Here is a 19,474-nt window from a genome sequence, read left to right on the forward strand (position 1 = left end):
CAAAAGTTGGCTTTAAAAAGATAATTTCTCTCTTAGTCCGTTAATTTGAAAAAGGTCAAACTGCTTCAAAAATGGCCGAATTTGCAAAATTTGGCTTTAAAAAGACAATTTCTTCCTTAGTCCGTAATTTGAAAAATAAATTTTTAAAAGGCCAAATAGATTTTTGAAGGCCAAACTGTTTCAAAAAAGGCCAAATTTGCAAAATTTCTTCCTTAGTTCGTACATTTGAAAAAAGCCAAATAGAATTTTGAAGACCAAACTGCTTTAAAAAAAGGCTAAATTTGCAAAATTTGGCTTTAAAGCGACATTTTCTTCCTTAGTTTGTACATTTGAAAAACAAATTTGAAAAAGGCCAAATAGATTTTTGAAGGCCAAACTGCTTTTTTTTAAAAAAAAGGCCAAATTTGCAAAATTTGGCTTTAAAAATACAATTTCTCCTTTAGTCCATACATTTGAAAAAGGTCAGATACAATTTCTGAAGGACAAACTGAACAAAATTAGAACTTATTAATTTATCTCATTTGAATCAGTTCTATATTTAAAATACAATGGACAATATTTTCTGAGAAATGTTAATAAACTCATATTTGCTGCACGTTATTTGTTTTTCTGTCCAAAAAACAAAATTTTTTTGCGCCATCCAGAAAAATATGAGCTTCTTGAAAATCTATTTGTTGATTCAATATCTTTCTCATTCCATGGAATTTCTATGCGTCCTGTTAGTACAATAATATTTTAGCAATTATTGATTTTTTTTTGAGAGAAGTTGAAAATTTTAAGAAGCAATAGTTAATAAATTGAGCCTTACACTTATAGAACTATTTTAAAAAATCATTCTCAATCTATTTATATAAAATGTTGAAATTAACAGTTTAATATAACTAAGTAAATATTAAGGAAATTAAAAAATTATACAAATTAATAATAAGAATAAAGAATGACAATAATATGAATAACTAGCGGCTGCATCGCGTCGGCACACACAACGCCGAGTCAAACACAAAATCAAGACCCTCAACATCAAGTACACTCAACATCGTCTTACCATCAACACTTACCCTGAACTCGGAAATTCCCATATGCACAAACAAAATCCATGAAAAAACAAAAATACCCTAACTAAGGGTAAGGATAATGAGTAAACGTTGGATAAAATGATGGTTAAAATTATTACGAACTTGCCAGGATTCGAACCTGGAATCTTCTGATCCGTAGTCAGGCGTGTTATCCATTGCGCCACAAGTCCTGTCTGTAATGCCGAAAGAGGTTACCGCAACTGTAAACAGACAGTGCTTAATTCCGTTGAAAGAGAGAGAAAAAAGCCAAAAATTTATAAGGGAAGTCATTAGATGCCAAAAGAACTAACCAGTGCAGTTCCAGGAGAATAGTTACAATATAAATTCTGGGACACTAGAATTAATATAACAGGATAAATTGTATTTATATTAATCATTTTAAAATATTGTTACTAGTTTCATACATAACGTTATTTATTATTTAATTGCTGGGTTTTAATAAAGATAGCTTTGAGTATTTTAAATTTTTTGATATTAGCTTACCAATAATATATTCTGAAACTAATTTAAAATTTTATCCATTCCATATGTTATCTAAATGTCCAAACCATGTTCAAAATGACATTACGGCAAGGAAAAAGAATGTGTGTGCAGATCACAAACACGTTACAGACATGTGGATCAAGATCACATTCAGGAGGACAGAGACAGATGTGTTGGCTGAGAGCGACAGCTTTGAACAAGAGGCAAAACCTTATTTGAGGAAAGTATGTGGAAATAAATGCTTTTACAATGGAAAAAAGTGAGTCGCGTTTTTCCTTGTTGTTTCTTATGACGGTGTCTACAACGTGTTGGGTCCCTATGTACTAACGACTACGTTACAGTTGCTGGTTCTTGCCAGCAATTCATGCTGTGTTTTTAGATTATGGAAGGCAGGGATCTGCCAAAAAATGTTTCAGACAAGTTGGTTGTCGGACACAAATGAGTATGAACAACAACAAAAAATACTGTAGAGTTATTTTTATGGAGTAAGCTGATCTATGCGTTTCAGAAATAAATGGAATAATCCAGGGAAAATAAATGCAGTTACATTTAAACGTTGTAGCATCAGTTCATGGCATTCATTTGCCACTTTGTTGCAATTGCGCACACATGACCGTCAAGGTCCTGATCCTGACAAGTAGTCTGGCAGAAACTTGGTCATTTCTGTAACCTTTGATCTGTTGATCTGTTGGACTGAAGCATTCATTCTAAGTAGTCATAGGAGTGCCATCCTCCCAAGGATTTTTTTTTTCTTATTTAAAAAAAACCCCAAAAAACAAGAAAACTTTTGATGTATCTGTGTACATAATGTTCTGTATGAAAATTCTTTTCTTTTTCTGCAGGGTGGAATGGGTTCAGCCTTGTTAAAGAAACCTGAAAAAGTACAGGAGGTAAGATGTTTCTTAAGTTGATTAGTTAAAAAGAAAATTCTTATTATTCACTTTTACTGACAGGTTCTTCTGAATTCTGAGCACAGAGATAACCGTTCCAGTAGATATCTCGCTCCTGATGCAATTCTCTACTTATATAAAAGCCAGGTATGGCCAATGATGGAGTACTGTTGCCAAATCTGGGCAGGAGCTGCTAGAAGTAGCTGATCCTGCCTTGACAGAGTTCATAATAGTCTTCATAGTCTAGTGAGGGATGCCCTTTTCTCTTCCCTACAACCTCTTTTCCACAGACGAGACATTGCAAGCTTGTCTCTGCTTTATTGTTATTTCCATAGCAGGTGCTCATCTGAGCTTTCAATCTATGCCCCCCCCCCCAAACTTTCACGAAAAACACTCGTCTAGCCAGAACCACTACCAATAGTTTCCCACACTCTTTATCTGTGCCTAAACCTAAATATAGAGTCTATAAGCGGAGCTTATTTCTTAGAACTGCATGCCTGTGGAACTCTCTTCCGTTGGCCTGCTTTCCAGCTGACTACAATCTGATTGTCTTCAAGACCAATCTAAACAAGTTCTTGATGAACCGTCTCCCTATGTAATCCAACTTACAAAAATTCCACTACTTATGTTTACTACGTTATAATCACATTGACTAATGCATGTATATTAACCCTTATCCTCGAGTGGTCTCTAGGTCTTGATAAGTGGTGATTCCTGTGTGGAAAACAAAAAAAGAAAAAGTCTTTCTGCCCTTCATTCTTCAATAAACACATGGCTTTCTTCCAACCACCCCTTCCTCTAGTGCTCAACAACAGTAGACAGCAACTCAATATATCCTTCGGAATAGTTTGAGTTCATTTCCAAAAATGTGAGACAACATGATGTGGCTTGGCTGAAAATGCTCCCAAGGACCATCATTGTACGTGATAATTTGGTCTTGATGATGATGCAATGCAGACTATTCTGTGCACCAGTTCTGTGCATTCTGCAACTTATCCTGCCAGAATTAAAATTTTTTTTTTTTTAAATAAGGGGTTACCACTGTTTTCTCTTTTGTATAAAACTGAAAACCAGCAAGTCGATCTCTAAATGGGAGTGGAACTTAAGTGGGAGGGAATGAAATAGTGATGGAGCTTGAGAGTGGATGGTATCCTTTACAGTGTGATTTCTGTTTGCAGGCCAGACCAGACAGACCTTATTGCGTTGTTTTTCATACTCGTTCGAAGGTCCAGTTCTTTCCATTTTCAAACCATATTTCATTTGCACAATATTGGAAAGAATTTTTCTGAATTATTTTTTTTGCAAATCTAATTTGAATTTGTTGTTTTTAATTTTTTTTACCAGATCCTCACCACATTGGTCAACAATCTGTCTGTCCCAGTCACCTGTAAAATCCGTGTCTTGAATGATGTGAGTAGTTTCTTGAATGGTCACCCCCCCCCCTCTTTCAAATTCTGAGTTTGATTTTAAACATCTTCTCAAGGTAAAACCACAGTTTAGTGGCCTGAACATAATTAGTTTTATCTTTTGTTAATTATTTGTAAATGAGGAACCATTTCGGGTTAAAATCTATTTAGTATTATGCTTGTAATCTTGAGAAAAAAATGCTTAAATGTTTACATATGCTAAAATCTTTACTATTATATAAAACTTACTTTGCGTGTGTATGTGTGTGCGTGCATGTGTGAGAGTTCCTTTTTCATAGGCTCAGCAATTTCGGAACCTATTTTTTGCAAATTTTGCACAAAGGTAATTTATATGTCTGGAAGTGTTCTTAGATATGTTTTATACAGAAATTCATCTGATAAGTATCAAAAATCGAAAAAATTCGATCCTGTTGTGAAGGAACATAACTGGCTATACACCGGTTACAAACTGTATATATATATTGGACTGTTTGGCAGACAGGGGCAGACAGCGGCAGACAAGCAGTCGCAGTAAGACGGATAGTCTTACGTGTTGATTATCAGACTTTCTTCCCCATACTTGTTACTATGTACTTCTATTTACCTTAGGCGAGCAGCCTTACGTTTCTGTATTATAAATAAACCCCATTACACATACCACTCGGTGTAACTCACGTTTGTCTTTATTTCCTAAGTATTTAGGAATATAACAATGGCGACGAAAGGATGTTCTTTCTCTTAACAGAGATAAATTACCGTACCAAGGACTGTGTACAATGCAAGGATTTTTTGTTTTACGAAAAAAACAAACTACACAAGGATTTTTGACCACGTGCGTCAATGAATTTAAAAATTTTTCCTACCTAAAGTAGCGAAAAGTACGGATTTTTCTTCGTAAAGAACTCACAAGAAATTATAGAAACATGTTCAAGGTAAAATGGAATTTATATTTATTTTGACAAGTAAAAAAAAAAAAAAAAAAAAAATGGTCGCAAGTTGAATTCGAAACTACACTAAAGGATTACGAGTTTCGAAAGAAAAAATATAAATACAACGACTATTGTACCATTTTATGCCACGTGGGAACGGCAGCCATATATTTTTTTTTTTTGGAAAATTAATTGTTTGTTATTGCCTTTATATAAATAATTGGAACTATTTGTCGTGGGAAGTAAGAAATATTTTGTGTATGAACTTACGTTGTTGAAAAAAAAAAAAAAAAAAAAAAAAAAAGAATTATTTTACAAAGCCTGTTGAATTACTATGGATGAACTTTGTTGAAACGTGTTGTGTCTGCATATTGCTACTAATTTACGATATACGTAAATTTACGATTTTTTGGAATTATTGTGTAGAATTCGAAAAGACATTTTTGTACTAGAAGCTAACATGGAACAATTAGCAGAGTTAACTAAGGCTCTAGCCCTTAGCATCCAGGAACAGACAAAAATGACTCAACAATTTTTAGCGCAACAACAACAACAACAACAAATTCAACAACAACAGCTACAGCAACAGCTGCAACAACAACAAGAAAGAACACAAAAAACTTTAGAGGCACAACAAGAACAAACAAACATACTACAATGACAAATGTCGACACAGCAAAAGAATTTAGAAAAGCTAATTCTAACGTCGACCGGGAAGAAGACTAATTTTTCTGCCGAGGGTATTTCAAATTCACTAACGGAATTTCGTTACTCCCCGGATACTGGTGTTACTTTCCCTGCATACTACAGAAGATACGAAACAATTTTTACGAAAAGATGTTTAGACTGGACCGATGAGGAAAAAGTTACCCTGCTACTACAAAAACTGGGTACTGATGAAAACACCAAGTATGCAAATCTAATTCTACCAAAAAAACCGGAGGAGGTTTCGTTCGAGGAAACAATTAGTACCTTGTCGAAAATATTTGATAAAAGGGATAGCCTATTTCACTCTAGATACAAATGTTTGAACATTCAGAAGGCAGAAGCTGAAGACTATCTAGAATATGCTTGCACTGTGAACTGTTTATGCGAATCATTTAAATTGAATGAAATTTCCGCAGACCAATTTAAATGTTTAATCTTTGTACAAGGTCTCACAGCACCAAGGGACAAAGATATACGTTCACGGATCCTAACAATTATGGAGGCGGATCCTAACATAACATTGCAAAAAGTCACTGAAGAGTGTCAACGTCTGATTAACATAAAGAAAGACAACACTCGCATTGAAGAGAAAAATATTTTTAAGGTGCAGCAAGTAAAAAGGCAAGGGACCACAAGAAAGTCCAGGTTCCAAGAACACAGGATCCTTAAAGGATACAAAGACCCAAAGCTAAAGTGTAAATGTTGTGGTAGTTTAAGACACAACAATAAGACCTGCTGGTTTAGGAACAAAATATGTTATGAATGTGGTCTCAGAGGTCACAAGGGAACATACTGTGCCCAGAAGAAAAGACAAGGGACCGATAATGTAAATACGCTTCGCATGAATAAAGAAAAAAGCTGCGAAAGACGGAAATATGTTGATGTTCGGATAAATGGACATCTGGTTACATTGCTTCTGGATAGCGGTGCAGATATTAGTATTATAAATGAAGATATATGGAAAAGGATAGGTCGACCTGAATTAGCGAAAACCAGAAAGACGGCGAGAAGTGTGTGCGGCAAAAGATTAGAGTTCAAGGGAGAATTAAAATGCAAAGTGACATTCGCTAACCAGACTCATAAATCCAAAGTGTACGTCGTACCAGGAAAGAATACATGCCTGTTTGGGGTAGATTGGATTGTCCTGTTTAATTTATGGGAGAAACCCATAAATTCGTTTTGTAACGTTTTAACTGCAAAAAAAGCAAACCAAAGGGAAGACTTCCTGAAGGATTTGAAAACTGAATTTCCCAATGTTTTTGCCGAAGGACTAGGACTCTGTATTAAGACAGAGGCAAAATTTGAATTAAAGAAAAATGCCACTCCAGTATTCAAACCTAAAAGGAATGTGCCTTTTTCAGCGATGGACGCAATCGAAAAAGAGTTGGATAGACTTCAACAACTGGAAGTCATTGAAAAAGTTAACCACACAGATTGGGCAAGTCCAACCGTGTATGTAAAGAAAAAAAATAACAGAATAAGGGTCTGTGGAGATTTTTCAACGGGTTTAAATGACTGTCTATTGGACCATAATTATCCCCTTCCGTCCGCAGAAGATCTGTTCTCTAAGCTTAACGGAGGAAAAATTTTTTCTAAGATAGACCTCTCAGATGCTTACTTGCAAATTAAGATCAGCGATGAATGCTCCAAATACTTAGGCATAAATACTCATAAGGGCATTTTTAAGCTAAAGAGGCTTCCTTTTGGATTAAAGGTTGCTCCTGCTATTTTCCAGCAAATTATGGACACGATGCTGGCAGGGTTGGAATTTTCAATGGCCTACCTTGACGATATCCTAATTAAAAGTGAAAATTTGCAAGATCATAAGAAGCATGTAAAAGAAGTATTCAAAAGAATACAGGAATTTGGTTTTAAATTGAGCCCAGAAAAATGCGATTTTTTTATGAAAAAAATTAAATATCTAGGTCAAATAATCGACAAAGAGGGTCGAAGACCGGATCCACAAAGGACTGAAGCAATTGAAAAGATGCCTGCTCCAGATTCAGTGACAAAATTAAAATCGTTTTTGGGATTAGTTCAATACTATGCAATTTACATCCCTAACATACATAATTTAAGAGCTCCTCTTAACGAGTTACTGAAAAAGGGTGTTAAATGGAACTGGAATAAGGAATGTGAATCTGCTTTCCAAAATATCAAAAGATGTCTACTGTCAGACTTAGCATTGGCACATTTCAATCCAGAAAAGGAACTAATACTAGCAACGGACGCCAGTGATTACGGTGTTGGCGCTGTATTACTTCACAAGTATGAGGATGGTAGGACAAAAGCTATCGCCCATGCTTCAAGAACGTTGGTTGCAGCGGAGAAAAATTACAGCCAAATTGAAAAAGAGGCGCTGTCGATAATATTTGGAATTACAAAGTACAATCGATTTCTCCATGGACGATCTTTTATTTTGCAAACCGACCATAAACCCCTACTTACCATATTTGGATCAAAGAAAGGCATTCCCACACATACTGCGAATCGATTACAGCGATGGGCTGTAACCCTCTTAAACTATCAGTTTAAGATGGAACATGTATCCTCAAAAAAGTTAGGACACGCAGATGCATTATCACGGTTGATCCCTAAAAGAAGCGAAAGTTTCGAAGAAACGGTAATTGCTGCGCTTAAAGACGAAAGTGAATGTACAAGTTCAATGTGTAATATGATACGTGAACTTCCGGTAACTTTCGAAAAAATAAAAAAAGAGGCAGTAAATGACATTTTCATTAAGAAAATGAAAAATCAATTGGGATGGATAAAAAAAAATAAAAAGGTAGATCAAACAACGCCTTTTTCCATCTGTGAAGATGTGCTCATGTATGGTGAGAGGATCGTAATTCCACTAACGTTACAGAGGAAAATTCTGAAGGAATTTCATACAGGTCATCCGGGCATTTCGAGAATGAAATCCCTTATGAGAGGATATGTGTACTGGCCTGGTATGGACAAGGAAGTTGAAAAATGTGTCAAGACATGCAGAGGATGTCAATTAGCAGCTCGAGATCCTCCAGTAAAAACGACGCCATGGCCAAAGACGGACCTACCCTGGTCACGTCTGCATATTGATTATGCGGGACCTATAAATGGTTATTTTTACTTGATTATTGTAGATTCTTTTTCAAAATGGCCAGAAATATTTAAGTTTAGACATCCAACAGCAAAAAACACTGTGAGTGCGCTTAATGAAATTTTTAGCCGTTTTGGAGTGCCAAAAACCTTAGTGAGCGATAATGGAACAGCATTTACTGCTCATGAATTCAAAGAATTCTGTGACTCACTAAATATTCTACATATGACAACACCTGTGTACCATCCACGATCGAATGGGTTGGCCGAAAAATTTGTAGATACGTTTAAAAGGGCACTTAAGAAAAATCTTACTACGGACACAGACGAACAATGTATTCAAACATTTTTAGCAATTTACAGGGTGACACCAAATCCTAATAATAATGTCAATTCTTCCCCGGCTGAGCTAATGTTTGCAAGAAAGATAAGATCTGTCTTCGATAGGCTGCTACCAGAGAAAAAGAAAGTTTTCAAAAAAGAAAACCTTAATACCAAGTGCTTCTCCCCAGGTGAAAATGTATATTTCAAAAATTTTCAAAATGGACGAAATCAGTGGGTTGAAGGTATTATCAAAAAAAGGATTGGGAGCATGGTCTATACCATCCAAGGATTAAGTTTTGTCTGCAAAAGACACAGAAATCAAATACGTCCCAGACTGTCTCCAAATGTGGAAGAGACACCAATGGAAACATTGTGCGATATTTTTGATATACCAAAACCAGCGTATGTACCGCAAACAATGAATATTTCGCCTGAACCGACCATACGGGCTGGACAGAAACCTTTACCCCGGGTAACGCTGACCAGAAGGAAAAGCGCAAGAAAGAGAAAAGTTACCAGGAGATTAAGCCCTGACCCTAAAAGGAAGAGGTATTTAAGCTAAAATCAGGTAGATTTCAGCTTCAGGGGGAGGTGTTGTGAAGGAACATAACTGGCTATACACCGGTTACAAACTGTATATATATATTGGACTGTTTGGCAGACAGGGGCAGACAGCGGCAGACAAGCAGTCGCAGTAAGACGGATAGTCTTACGTGTTGATTATCAGACTTTCTTCCCCATACTTGTTACTATGTACTTCTATTTACCTTAGGCGAGCAGCCTTACGTTTCTGTATTATAAATAAACCCCATTACACATACCACTCGGTGTAACTCACGTTTGTCTTTATTTCCTAAGTATTTAGGAATATAACAGATCCTAAAGATAGTCCTTCTTTCTTCTAGATAAAGAATTTTTACAGGGGAATATTTTACGTTACACTGGCCAGGGGAGATAATTCTCAGCAAATTATTTCTTACAAAAACAGAACTATTGTCATCTGGAGATATATCTCAGTGGTAGACTATTCGACTACAAATCAAATGATCTCCGGTTTAAGCCTGGGTGTACCTCATCATTTTATTTTAATTGTTTCTTATTGAGTTCAATTTATGATAAAAGAAATGAGGTGTCATTTAAAATTACTGCAAATCATTTCTTTGTTTACTTATTTTAAAACTAAACCTTAATCAGAAGTGATTTTTCCAGGGCATTCATCGTCAGACTCAAATATCAACTGACGTGATATTGTAAACAAACACAGACGGAATTTGATGAATGACACGATCATTATTATTTAAAAAACATTTTTTTGTGAATTAGTCCAACTGGCAAATTATTCTTCGTATTGATTGATTCTATAATAATTCATATGCAATTCGCATAAATTAAAATATCATGATTAAGTGTATTGTATGACTGGTAACACCGGGTGTACAACTGATTGGTACAGAAAAACAAAAAAAAACAATTGTGTCTTCATACAAACGGAAATTAACGATTATTACAGCATATATATATATATATAAGTAAATTTTTGGTACAGCAAAATGGAAGGAGAAATTTCAGAGGAAACATAATTTAATTTAAATACCAAAAAACAAGAAATGGGCAGGTGAAATTATTAAAATTTTTAAAATTTCCTTAAGGCCTTATCGTCTGACCCTCTAAGAGGAAACGTCAGAATGATAAATTAAAAATTAAGAAAACGAATGAGGGAAGAAGGGAATTTTGGTTTCAGTTGGAAGAACAGTGGGGGAAAAAAAAAAAAAAAAAAAAAAATCTCACTGTTCAGGTGGTTTTAAATCAATGAATATCTCCAACTGATGTTTCAGAATCTTTTGTCTACACAGGCTAGGTCGAGAGTTGTTAATAACTAACGCCTCAATAATATTGAGATGATAGTTCGACCTCGCACTGTATAGAACAGAAAACCACCCATCGGAATATTGATCGGCACACCTATTTATACTCAACAGGTGAGTATATATATATATATTTCAAACAGGTTATTCTTAAAATTACATGCATAATACTAAATAGATTTTAATTTGAATTTGCATGGGGAGGCTCCATGTTTTGACAAGCTTCTGAGTTTGACCTTTACGCCTGATCTAAAATGGAATACGTACATCAAATCTGTTGCCAAGGTTGTTGGAAAAATTATGGGATCCTTCTATCGATCCAGTAGATATCTATCTGCTGATGCAATATTCTACTCATATAAGAGCCAGGTATGCCCAAGGATGAAGTATTGCTGTCACATCTGGGCAGGAGCTGCTAGGAAGATCTTATCTTGCCTTGACAGAGTTCAGAATAGACTTTGTAACCTAGTGGAGGATGGCCTTTTCTCTTCCCTGCAACCTCTTTCTCACAGAAGAGACGTTGCGAGTCTGTCTCTGCTTTATTGTTATTTTCATGACAAGTGCTCGTCTGAGCTCCAATCTATGGTCCCTCCTCGCCAAACATTCACAAGAAACACTCGTTTAGCTGTAAACACTATCAATAATTTCCCCAACTCTTTATCTGTGCCTAAACCTAAATGTAGATTCCATGAACAAAGCTTCTTTCTTAGAACTGCACACCTATGGAACTCTTTTCCATTTACCTGCTTTCCAGCTGACTACAATATGGCCGTCTTCAAGTCCAACGTAAACAAGTTCTTGATGAGCCGTTCCCCTTAAGTAATCAAATTTTACCAAACTTACACTTCTAACGATTACTATGATATTGTCCTTTTGACCACTGTACACTCTTTAACCCTTAGCCTCGAGTGGCCTCTGTGCCTTGATAAGCGGTGATTCCCTTGTGAAAAAAAAAGAGGTGGCAGGAAAAATAGAAGTAAAATCAAATACTCCTTTTTTTTTTTCTTATAACTCTTTCACCCCAAATGAAGTATATTGACACTTGGAACGTAAGGGGCTACTGTTTCGGATTGTGTTTAACAAGGGATTGTAGGGAGTTAAGCATCAAGATGTCCATTCACATTATATTTAAAGCAGTTTAGTACAGTCAGGGAAATAGAAAACAGGGAGGGAATTCCAAATCTGAGGGAAGAAACTGAGTAGAAGTTTTTCCGGCATCTACAGATCTCAACAGTGAAGGAGTGGGATTTTGCTGCTTGTCAGATTAGTTGGGGGTATGTACATCGAGGGGGCACAAGTGCTCTGAGTACATTGGAGCACATTCCATTAATATTCCTTAAAATTGTGGTTTGAAATGTCAAAGTTCATTTTGGGACAAAATTGCAGTAAAAATAATTATGCTGCAGATAAGGTCAAAAATCACGACCGCCGTTTCTGCAAACGGCATGCTAAGCAATTCCCTTCCAGCAAAATATGGCACCATCGCTGCCTTTTCTTTCCATCTTCCAGCCTAGTGTTACATCTTCTTGCAATAAGAAGGAAATTAATACCGTAATTGATAGCAATTATAGTTATAGTATTGGATGCAGACTTTCTGTAACATACTATTCTGTACTTCTGTAAATACATTCTTGTAAGAGTGTGTGTATATATATATATATATATATATATATATATATATATATATATTGTGTGTGTATATGTATATTTAGGCAGCATTTTCCCATTTAGACAAATATTATTGAATAGCACGGAATTATTCTGTTTTACAATTTTCCTTTTTATCTTCTCCAATCTTCGAATAGTACTTTCTGTGTTTTTCTCGAAATTGTATATGTTGGATCCATAATCGCGAGCGCTTTCGACAGAAGGTGAGGATGATAGAAGTCCTTCTGTCGAAAGCACTCGCGATTATGGATCCAACATATACAATTTCGAGAAAAACACAAAAAGTACTATTCGGAGATTGGAGAAGATAAAAAGGAAAATTGTAAAACAGAATAATTCCGTGCTATTCAATAATATTTGTCTAAATGAGAAAATGCTGCCTAAATATACACTATATATATATATATATATATATATATATATATATATTGTGTATTTAATTCCGTGCTATTCAATAATATTTGTCTAAATGAGAAAATGCTGCCTAAATATACACAATATATATATATATATATTGTGTATTTAATTCCGTGCTATTCAATAATATTTGTCTAAATATATAGATAGATACATATACATAAATATATATATTGGAGTATAGAGAAATTTTACTAGAAATGTTACTTTGGCTCCAGGAAATGCCAGGTAGGTCTAATAATAATGATAATAATAATAATATATATATATATATATATATCTATATATATATATATATATATCTATATATATATATATATATATATATATATATCTATATATATATATATATATATATATATATATATATATATATATATATATAGACAAATTTGGATAGTATTGATTTATTTTGATCTTCGTTTCCTTTATAAAATTTTGTGTATCTGTTTGTTTTTTTAAGTTGCAAGAAACCTTGAATCTTGTGAAGTTAATCGAGAGTACAGGTGTGTCTGCGATTGCTGTGCATGCTCGTACTCAACACGAACGACCAAGACATGCAAATCGTAACGATTTCATTCGAGAAATTGCCAAAACAGTCAGCATTCCAGTGATAGCCAAGTGAGTAGAAATGGTTTTTAGTTGTTATCAATATTCATCGTTTGATCTAAAAAACATAAAACACATTTTAATTTGTAATTTGTAAACTACAAAAGCAGGTGCTTTTTAAATCGATTTTTTTAATTATATTGTTTTAAGCAAAAACAATGTTACATACTTAATTTTGATGTCGAAAATAGTAATATATCCAAAAATTACAGAAATTCATCATGTAGAACAACTGCTATTGTGTTTTTAGTAAAAAATAAGTCTATCGCTATAGACAACAAATATTGCTGCCATGGCACAAGTAATCGCAAATACTCCTTTCGGAGTTATGTCCCCTGCATTTAGACTCCTACCATCTACTTTATAATGTCTAAGAAAAATGTGATTTTATCCAATCTATAAAAGTGAAAGTGTCTGTCTACATTTCCCTATGCAATAACTCTGTCAATTTTCAGTCTACAGACTCGAAATTTGATATACAGGGTACTGAGATTTGGGAAAATCTTTGTAATCTGTTTTTGGACAGACATTTGGCTGTTAAGGGGTCAAAGTTGAACGATTTGACCATTTACAAGGTTAGATTGCAGCCATGGTTGATTTGTCTACCATGTCTAGACGCTATATTGTTCCCAGGTATCAATCGGCTTTTTAGGTTTTTCTGGGTCATCCTCCCTACACCTTGAAAAGGATTGAAATAAATGTATAAGATGGGCTGAATTTTTGTTGTATTTTTTGTTCTTATATATGAATATAATAAAATGATTGTTTTTTTGTTTTTTTTCTCATCTAAATTCAGTCACTATAGGACTATAAACACAAACATTATTCCATTTAATTATCAGTGATGTTTGGAAGTATTTTTCTTGACAAAAATGTTTTGTTTAATTTTTCAACATTTTTTGGAACATGTAAATCAACTGCTTTCGTAGAGAATTTATGCAATTTGTTTAAAACTTTGTTTTACAAATAAAACAAATTTACATCGTATTTTGATGTTATTATCATTTTAGTTTTAGTGATAATTTAAAAACAATAAATATTAATCCTTAGTACCGATAATGAAAAATTAAATTAAAAATTTAAAACAATCGGTTTTAGAATTGTAAAATAGGGACACATTTTTCCGATTCCAATACCTCTAAAAGTTCCGATTTTTTAAAAACTTTTCAGTATAAAATTTCAGATATTTTGTTAGCTTTTATTTATTTTATTCATTGTTTTCTATTCCCCCCCCCTCAAAATGCCGCCCCTTGACATGGACCACTCGTAAAATAAGGGCACATTTTTCTGATTCCGATACCTCTAAATGTTCTGATTTTTAAAAAAAAAATTTCCGATAACAAAATTTCAAATTTTTTGTTAGCTTTTATTTTTTCTATTTTCTATTTTTGCTCTCTCAAAATGCCCCCCCCCCGGCATGTGCCGCTCATAAAATAGAGACACATTTTTCCGATTCCAATACCTCCAAAAGTTCCGATTTTTTAAAAACTTTACAGTATAAAATTTAAGATATTTTGTTAGCTTTTATTAATTTTTATTTATTTTTTTCTATTTTCACCCTCTCAAAATGCTGCTCTCTGACATTGGCCACTCGTAAAATAGGGACTATTTTTCTTATTCATATACCTCCAAAAGTTCCGATTTTTTTTTTTTACAAAATTCCAATTTTTTGTTAACTTTTATTTTTTTTTTCTATTTTCTATCTTTAACCTCTCAAAATGCTGCCCCTGACTTGTGCCGCTCATAAAATAGGGACACATTTTTCTGATTCTGATATCTCTAAAAGTCCTGATGTTTTACAACCTTTTCGGCATAAAATTTCAGATTTTTTGTTAGCTTTCATTTATTTTTTTTATTTTTTTACCCTCTCAAAATGCCACTCCCTGGCACGTGCAGCCCGGGGCGGACCCCCCCCCCCCACACACACACTTTGCTACGCCACTGCAATACACTCATGCTTTCTGTCATTACTTGATGCATGTTTCTGGAAATTATTAGTTAGTTTCAGTTGATTTTGATATTTCCTATGTTAATTCCGACCTACCAGACTCTCATGAAACAGTCATACTTAGACAGTCACCATAACTTTTACTCTCACTCTCCCATCAAACGTATGGAATTCTCATCCATTGCATACACTTTCAATCTGAGATCTTCGGTTTTTCATTTTCTTATTCTATGATATTATCAATCTAACTATAAGACTTCCTCCAAGTTAACACTGACTGCTCCCTCCACCCCAGATCATTTCTTTTACTTAGTTCTGATTGGCTGCTAATCATCGGATTCCACGAATACCTGATTATAATTACCAAGCATGGTATCTTCTAATTCTTTACTCAAAAAAAATCCTTCATGTCCAAACATTATAATTCTTAAATTACCATGATCCAGTTTTCACAAAAAAAATTATTTCTTTTCTGAAATACTTTAAATAGATACAATTTTTAACCCAACAGGTCAGGTCGTTTAATAATCAAAGTTTACTTAGTTATTTTTTTTTTATTCTATATAGTTGTAACTTGCCTCTGTCTGGTCCATGTAACATTACTGGATATGGTTGTAGTTGATTCTTAGTATATCATTAAGGCCTAGTTGGTGTCCGTCACAGATAAACAATGTTTGGCATCCACTGGAGAAGTGAAGGTCATTTTATGTGATAAGCAGAAACAGTAACAAATTCTGAGATTTATTTCTTTGTAAAATAAATAAGTGAATAAATAAAAATGCTTATAAAATGCAGACATATTTACATAATGAATTTGAATGTAATTGATTTTGGACAATGTCAGGTTGGTACAGTTAGTTTAGTAAATAAAAGAAAAAGAAAAGACTTTCTCGATATTTTACAATATCCAGCAGAATCAGAAAAGGGTTGTAAAAAAAGTACAAACAAATAAGTGTTACCAAAGGCAAGATAAGTTACTTTTCTACTTACTTGGATGTTATAAGGGTAGCTGACATATACCTATTTCAGGAATAAATGGACTTACCCAGAAACAATAAATACAGTTACATCTAAATGCTGTGGCAGCGAGTTGTGGCAGTTATGGCCCCAGAATAATGATGTGTACTTCTGTAACATACTTTTGTTTATACACTTTTTGTTAACAATACTATTATGTTATTATTACTGCAAGACTGCAACATTTTGATAATAAATACATTATTTTCATAACCCTGACGCATCTTGTAATTTATTTATCCAGTCATTACTAATGGTTACAAACTAAGTACCAATAAGTGGACAACAAGACGAAGCAGTTACCGCAATTTTCCGTACAGATTATATTTATTTGCACGTATGATTTACAATATGATTTACAAAAAAGAAATTTCACAAAATAAACTGAAAATTTATACAGCAATAGGTATGTGGCGCAAGGCCAAATTGGGTATAGTAGGATGGAGTAGGAGAGGCGTTGTGTGTAATCCCTTTGGTCTATTTTATTAAATTAGTTCCAGTCATCAAAATGCTGCATTCACATGTTGGGCAATCCCACTTAATGTTGTATCCGGATTCAGATGTTTTTTATTTACAAAAATATATGTACAACTCGGATTCTATCAGTGGAGGGAAGGGGGTCTACTAAAAAACAGGCAGTATTTACAGTAAAACAGATTAAAATGCTACATGGTTCATAAGACCTTCCCAAATCGATCAGGCTAAAAATGAGCTGCACACTGTTTTCTGAGGTCTTTCCATGGCTGAAAACAAGTGAGTCAGTTCCTAGGTGAGAGTGGGGCTTATCAGGGACATGAAAAGAATGGGGTTCATGAAAAAGGGGGTGTCTTCCGAAATAGTTGTCGTTCAGAGAGTAGACAAAACAAAAATGGAGAGTGGGAATCTTGGAGGATCGCTGATAAAAACAAATACAACAACAAAAATTGGGGGCAGAGCTCATACCACTAGCTAAGAGACTTTGCTGACTGGGATGAGTCTTAGGTAAACACGCACCATGCCTAGGCAGGGAACACCTACTCAAACATGGTGCATCCAAACACACATAAGCTAACAGTGTGTATCTACCTTCTTTTGAACTGAGTAAAGTGTAACGTCTTCCTATCACATCTGATTTTAACTCTAAGCTGATGTTTAAAGTGCAAAATTAGATGGTAATCTGAAGGCAGATCCCCTCCTCTCCCTATATCTCAGGGCTCTATGGACAAATTTATCTTTAATGACCTTTGACAAGTAAATATTTTTGTTTACTAGCCAAATAGAAAAATTACTAGCTAAACCCACGTGATTTTTGGAATATGATATCTTCGTTCCATGATGGGAATTCACATTATAAAAATCTTTCTGTATTTCTTTTAAATAAGTGTAATTCTAAATATTAGGTACGGGCAAAATGAATGCCAATACTCAAAATGCATAAACATTTTGACCCCTCCCTTTAATTAAAAATTCACCAAAAATCAGGAAATTAACCAACTTTAATGAACTTTTCAGTATTTATCAAATAATGATTGCGGAATATAATGAACCCATTATTTTTATTTAAATCTGAGTTGAAATATATTATTTTGTTTAAACAAAAAATATGTTTACTAAAGTTATAATTTTCAGTAATAAATAAAAAATGCAAGAATTTATTTTTGCTTTTTTTATATAAATAAGGCATCGTAATTTGTAACAATAAAAAAATCAAATAATTTTTACAGGAACATTACCAAAAAAGCCCCTAAAGTCTGTATTAATGAATTCAATATAACTTGAAGAAAAATGAATTTCTCAAACTACCGATATTACCATTGAATTAAGCATTGTTTATTTAATATTTTCACATAAAAAAAATTATAATAGCAAAAATATTTCTACTTTTTTTTTTTTTAAATTACAGATTTTGCATAATTTTTATATGCAATATTTTAATAATTTCCTTGCTTGCAAGAATGTGAAACTTTTGGCGTAACATAATTTTTATATAATCTCGAACAATAATTAAAAAAAAAATTAATTTAAAAACAGGAACATCATAAAAAATAATTAAATGAAAAAATGATATAAATGTTCAGAATAGGAATCTATGGATGCACATCTTGGAAAATAAAAGAAATCTGACACCCCTACCTCCTTTTACTATCATGACTTCATTTGAAACAACGTTTCGATTGGCTGAAATTCTGGGCCTCCTTATAATCGTGTTTACATTTTTTTAGTTTGTTGCGTTTTTGGCGAACAGTAAATTACTTGCTTTTTGAGGGCTAATCAAGTTTTTTTTGCACAAACAAGGTGTTTTTTTTTGTTTTATTCAATATCTTAGGACTTTACTAATTATCTTTGAAACAGACCCAGAAAACTAATATTTATCTTTTAAAGGATTTTTACAATGAATTTATTTAACTTCAAAATTTAGCTCGCTGTGAAAACATTTTTCATAACTTTTTTTTTCACATGTACAAATTTAGGAAATTAACTTTAGTCTCTAATCTTTCAAATACAATCAAAAAGTAGTCGGAAACCTACAAAATAATTATGATAAATCGGCTTTCAAAACTAGATCCTCCTATTTTTGCCTGCACCTACTAAATATGCACTAAATATTGTTTAGACCTGAAGTTATAAACATCTACATTTCTTCAGATGTTCTTTAAACAGCTTTCATTAAAAAAGGTTCCAGTTTTGATAAAAAGAGAATGTACAAAGTCAAAGTTTCAATCGTGGAATCAACGTCCGAGGTGGAAGAGCCGAATTGGTGCCAAATGGCAAGACGGGGAGATAGAACTTGGGAAGGAAAGAGTGTTGGCAAAAGAGAGACAATGTGGTTGATTCCCCCTTCTCACTCGTGACATTGGAAGGCTGAATTAACAGCTCAGATTCTCATATAGGGAAGAGCAGAGGCTGATAGACACCATGAGCTAGACAGTTTAGGGCACTGCTAGCAATACATAGAATGTATCTCTGACTCGAGAGTTGGTCAAGAGAAAAACAGAGATGGTAGCCGGTCTTTTGAGACAAAGTAATTAGTGAGGTTTTAATGAGAGCAAAATTGTCGATATAGATCTCTGGATTGC

The 19,474-nt window shown here is 33.9% G+C and overlaps 1 protein-coding gene and 1 non-coding gene across 4 annotated transcripts in view; one reads left to right on the plus strand and one right to left on the minus strand.

Annotated features, from left to right (window-relative positions):
* The window catches only part of LOC145297716 (tRNA-dihydrouridine(20) synthase [NAD(P)+]-like), a 255,634-nt gene that overhangs the window by 82,017 nt on the left and 154,143 nt on the right, over positions 1 to 19,474 (plus strand). For all 3 annotated transcript variants that reach the window (XM_080143929.1, XM_080143926.1, XM_080143927.1), the window contains 3 exons: positions 2,402 to 2,449; positions 3,794 to 3,859; positions 13,308 to 13,465. In XM_080143929.1, the coding sequence (XP_080000055.1) occupies positions 2,402 to 2,449; positions 3,794 to 3,859; positions 13,308 to 13,465 (272 nt within the window). The remainder of the gene's footprint in view (positions 1 to 2,401; positions 2,450 to 3,793; positions 3,860 to 13,307; positions 13,466 to 19,474) is intronic.
* On the minus strand, positions 1,174 to 1,246 carry Trnar-acg (transfer RNA arginine (anticodon ACG)). The gene has a single exon. It is a non-coding gene; the product is annotated as a tRNA-Arg (tRNA).

This window comes from Euprymna scolopes, chromosome 18, assembly GCF_053919585.1.
Source record: "Euprymna scolopes isolate OS-2025 chromosome 18, ASM5391958v1, whole genome shotgun sequence".
NCBI lineage: Eukaryota > Metazoa > Mollusca > Cephalopoda > Sepiida > Sepiolidae > Euprymna > Euprymna scolopes.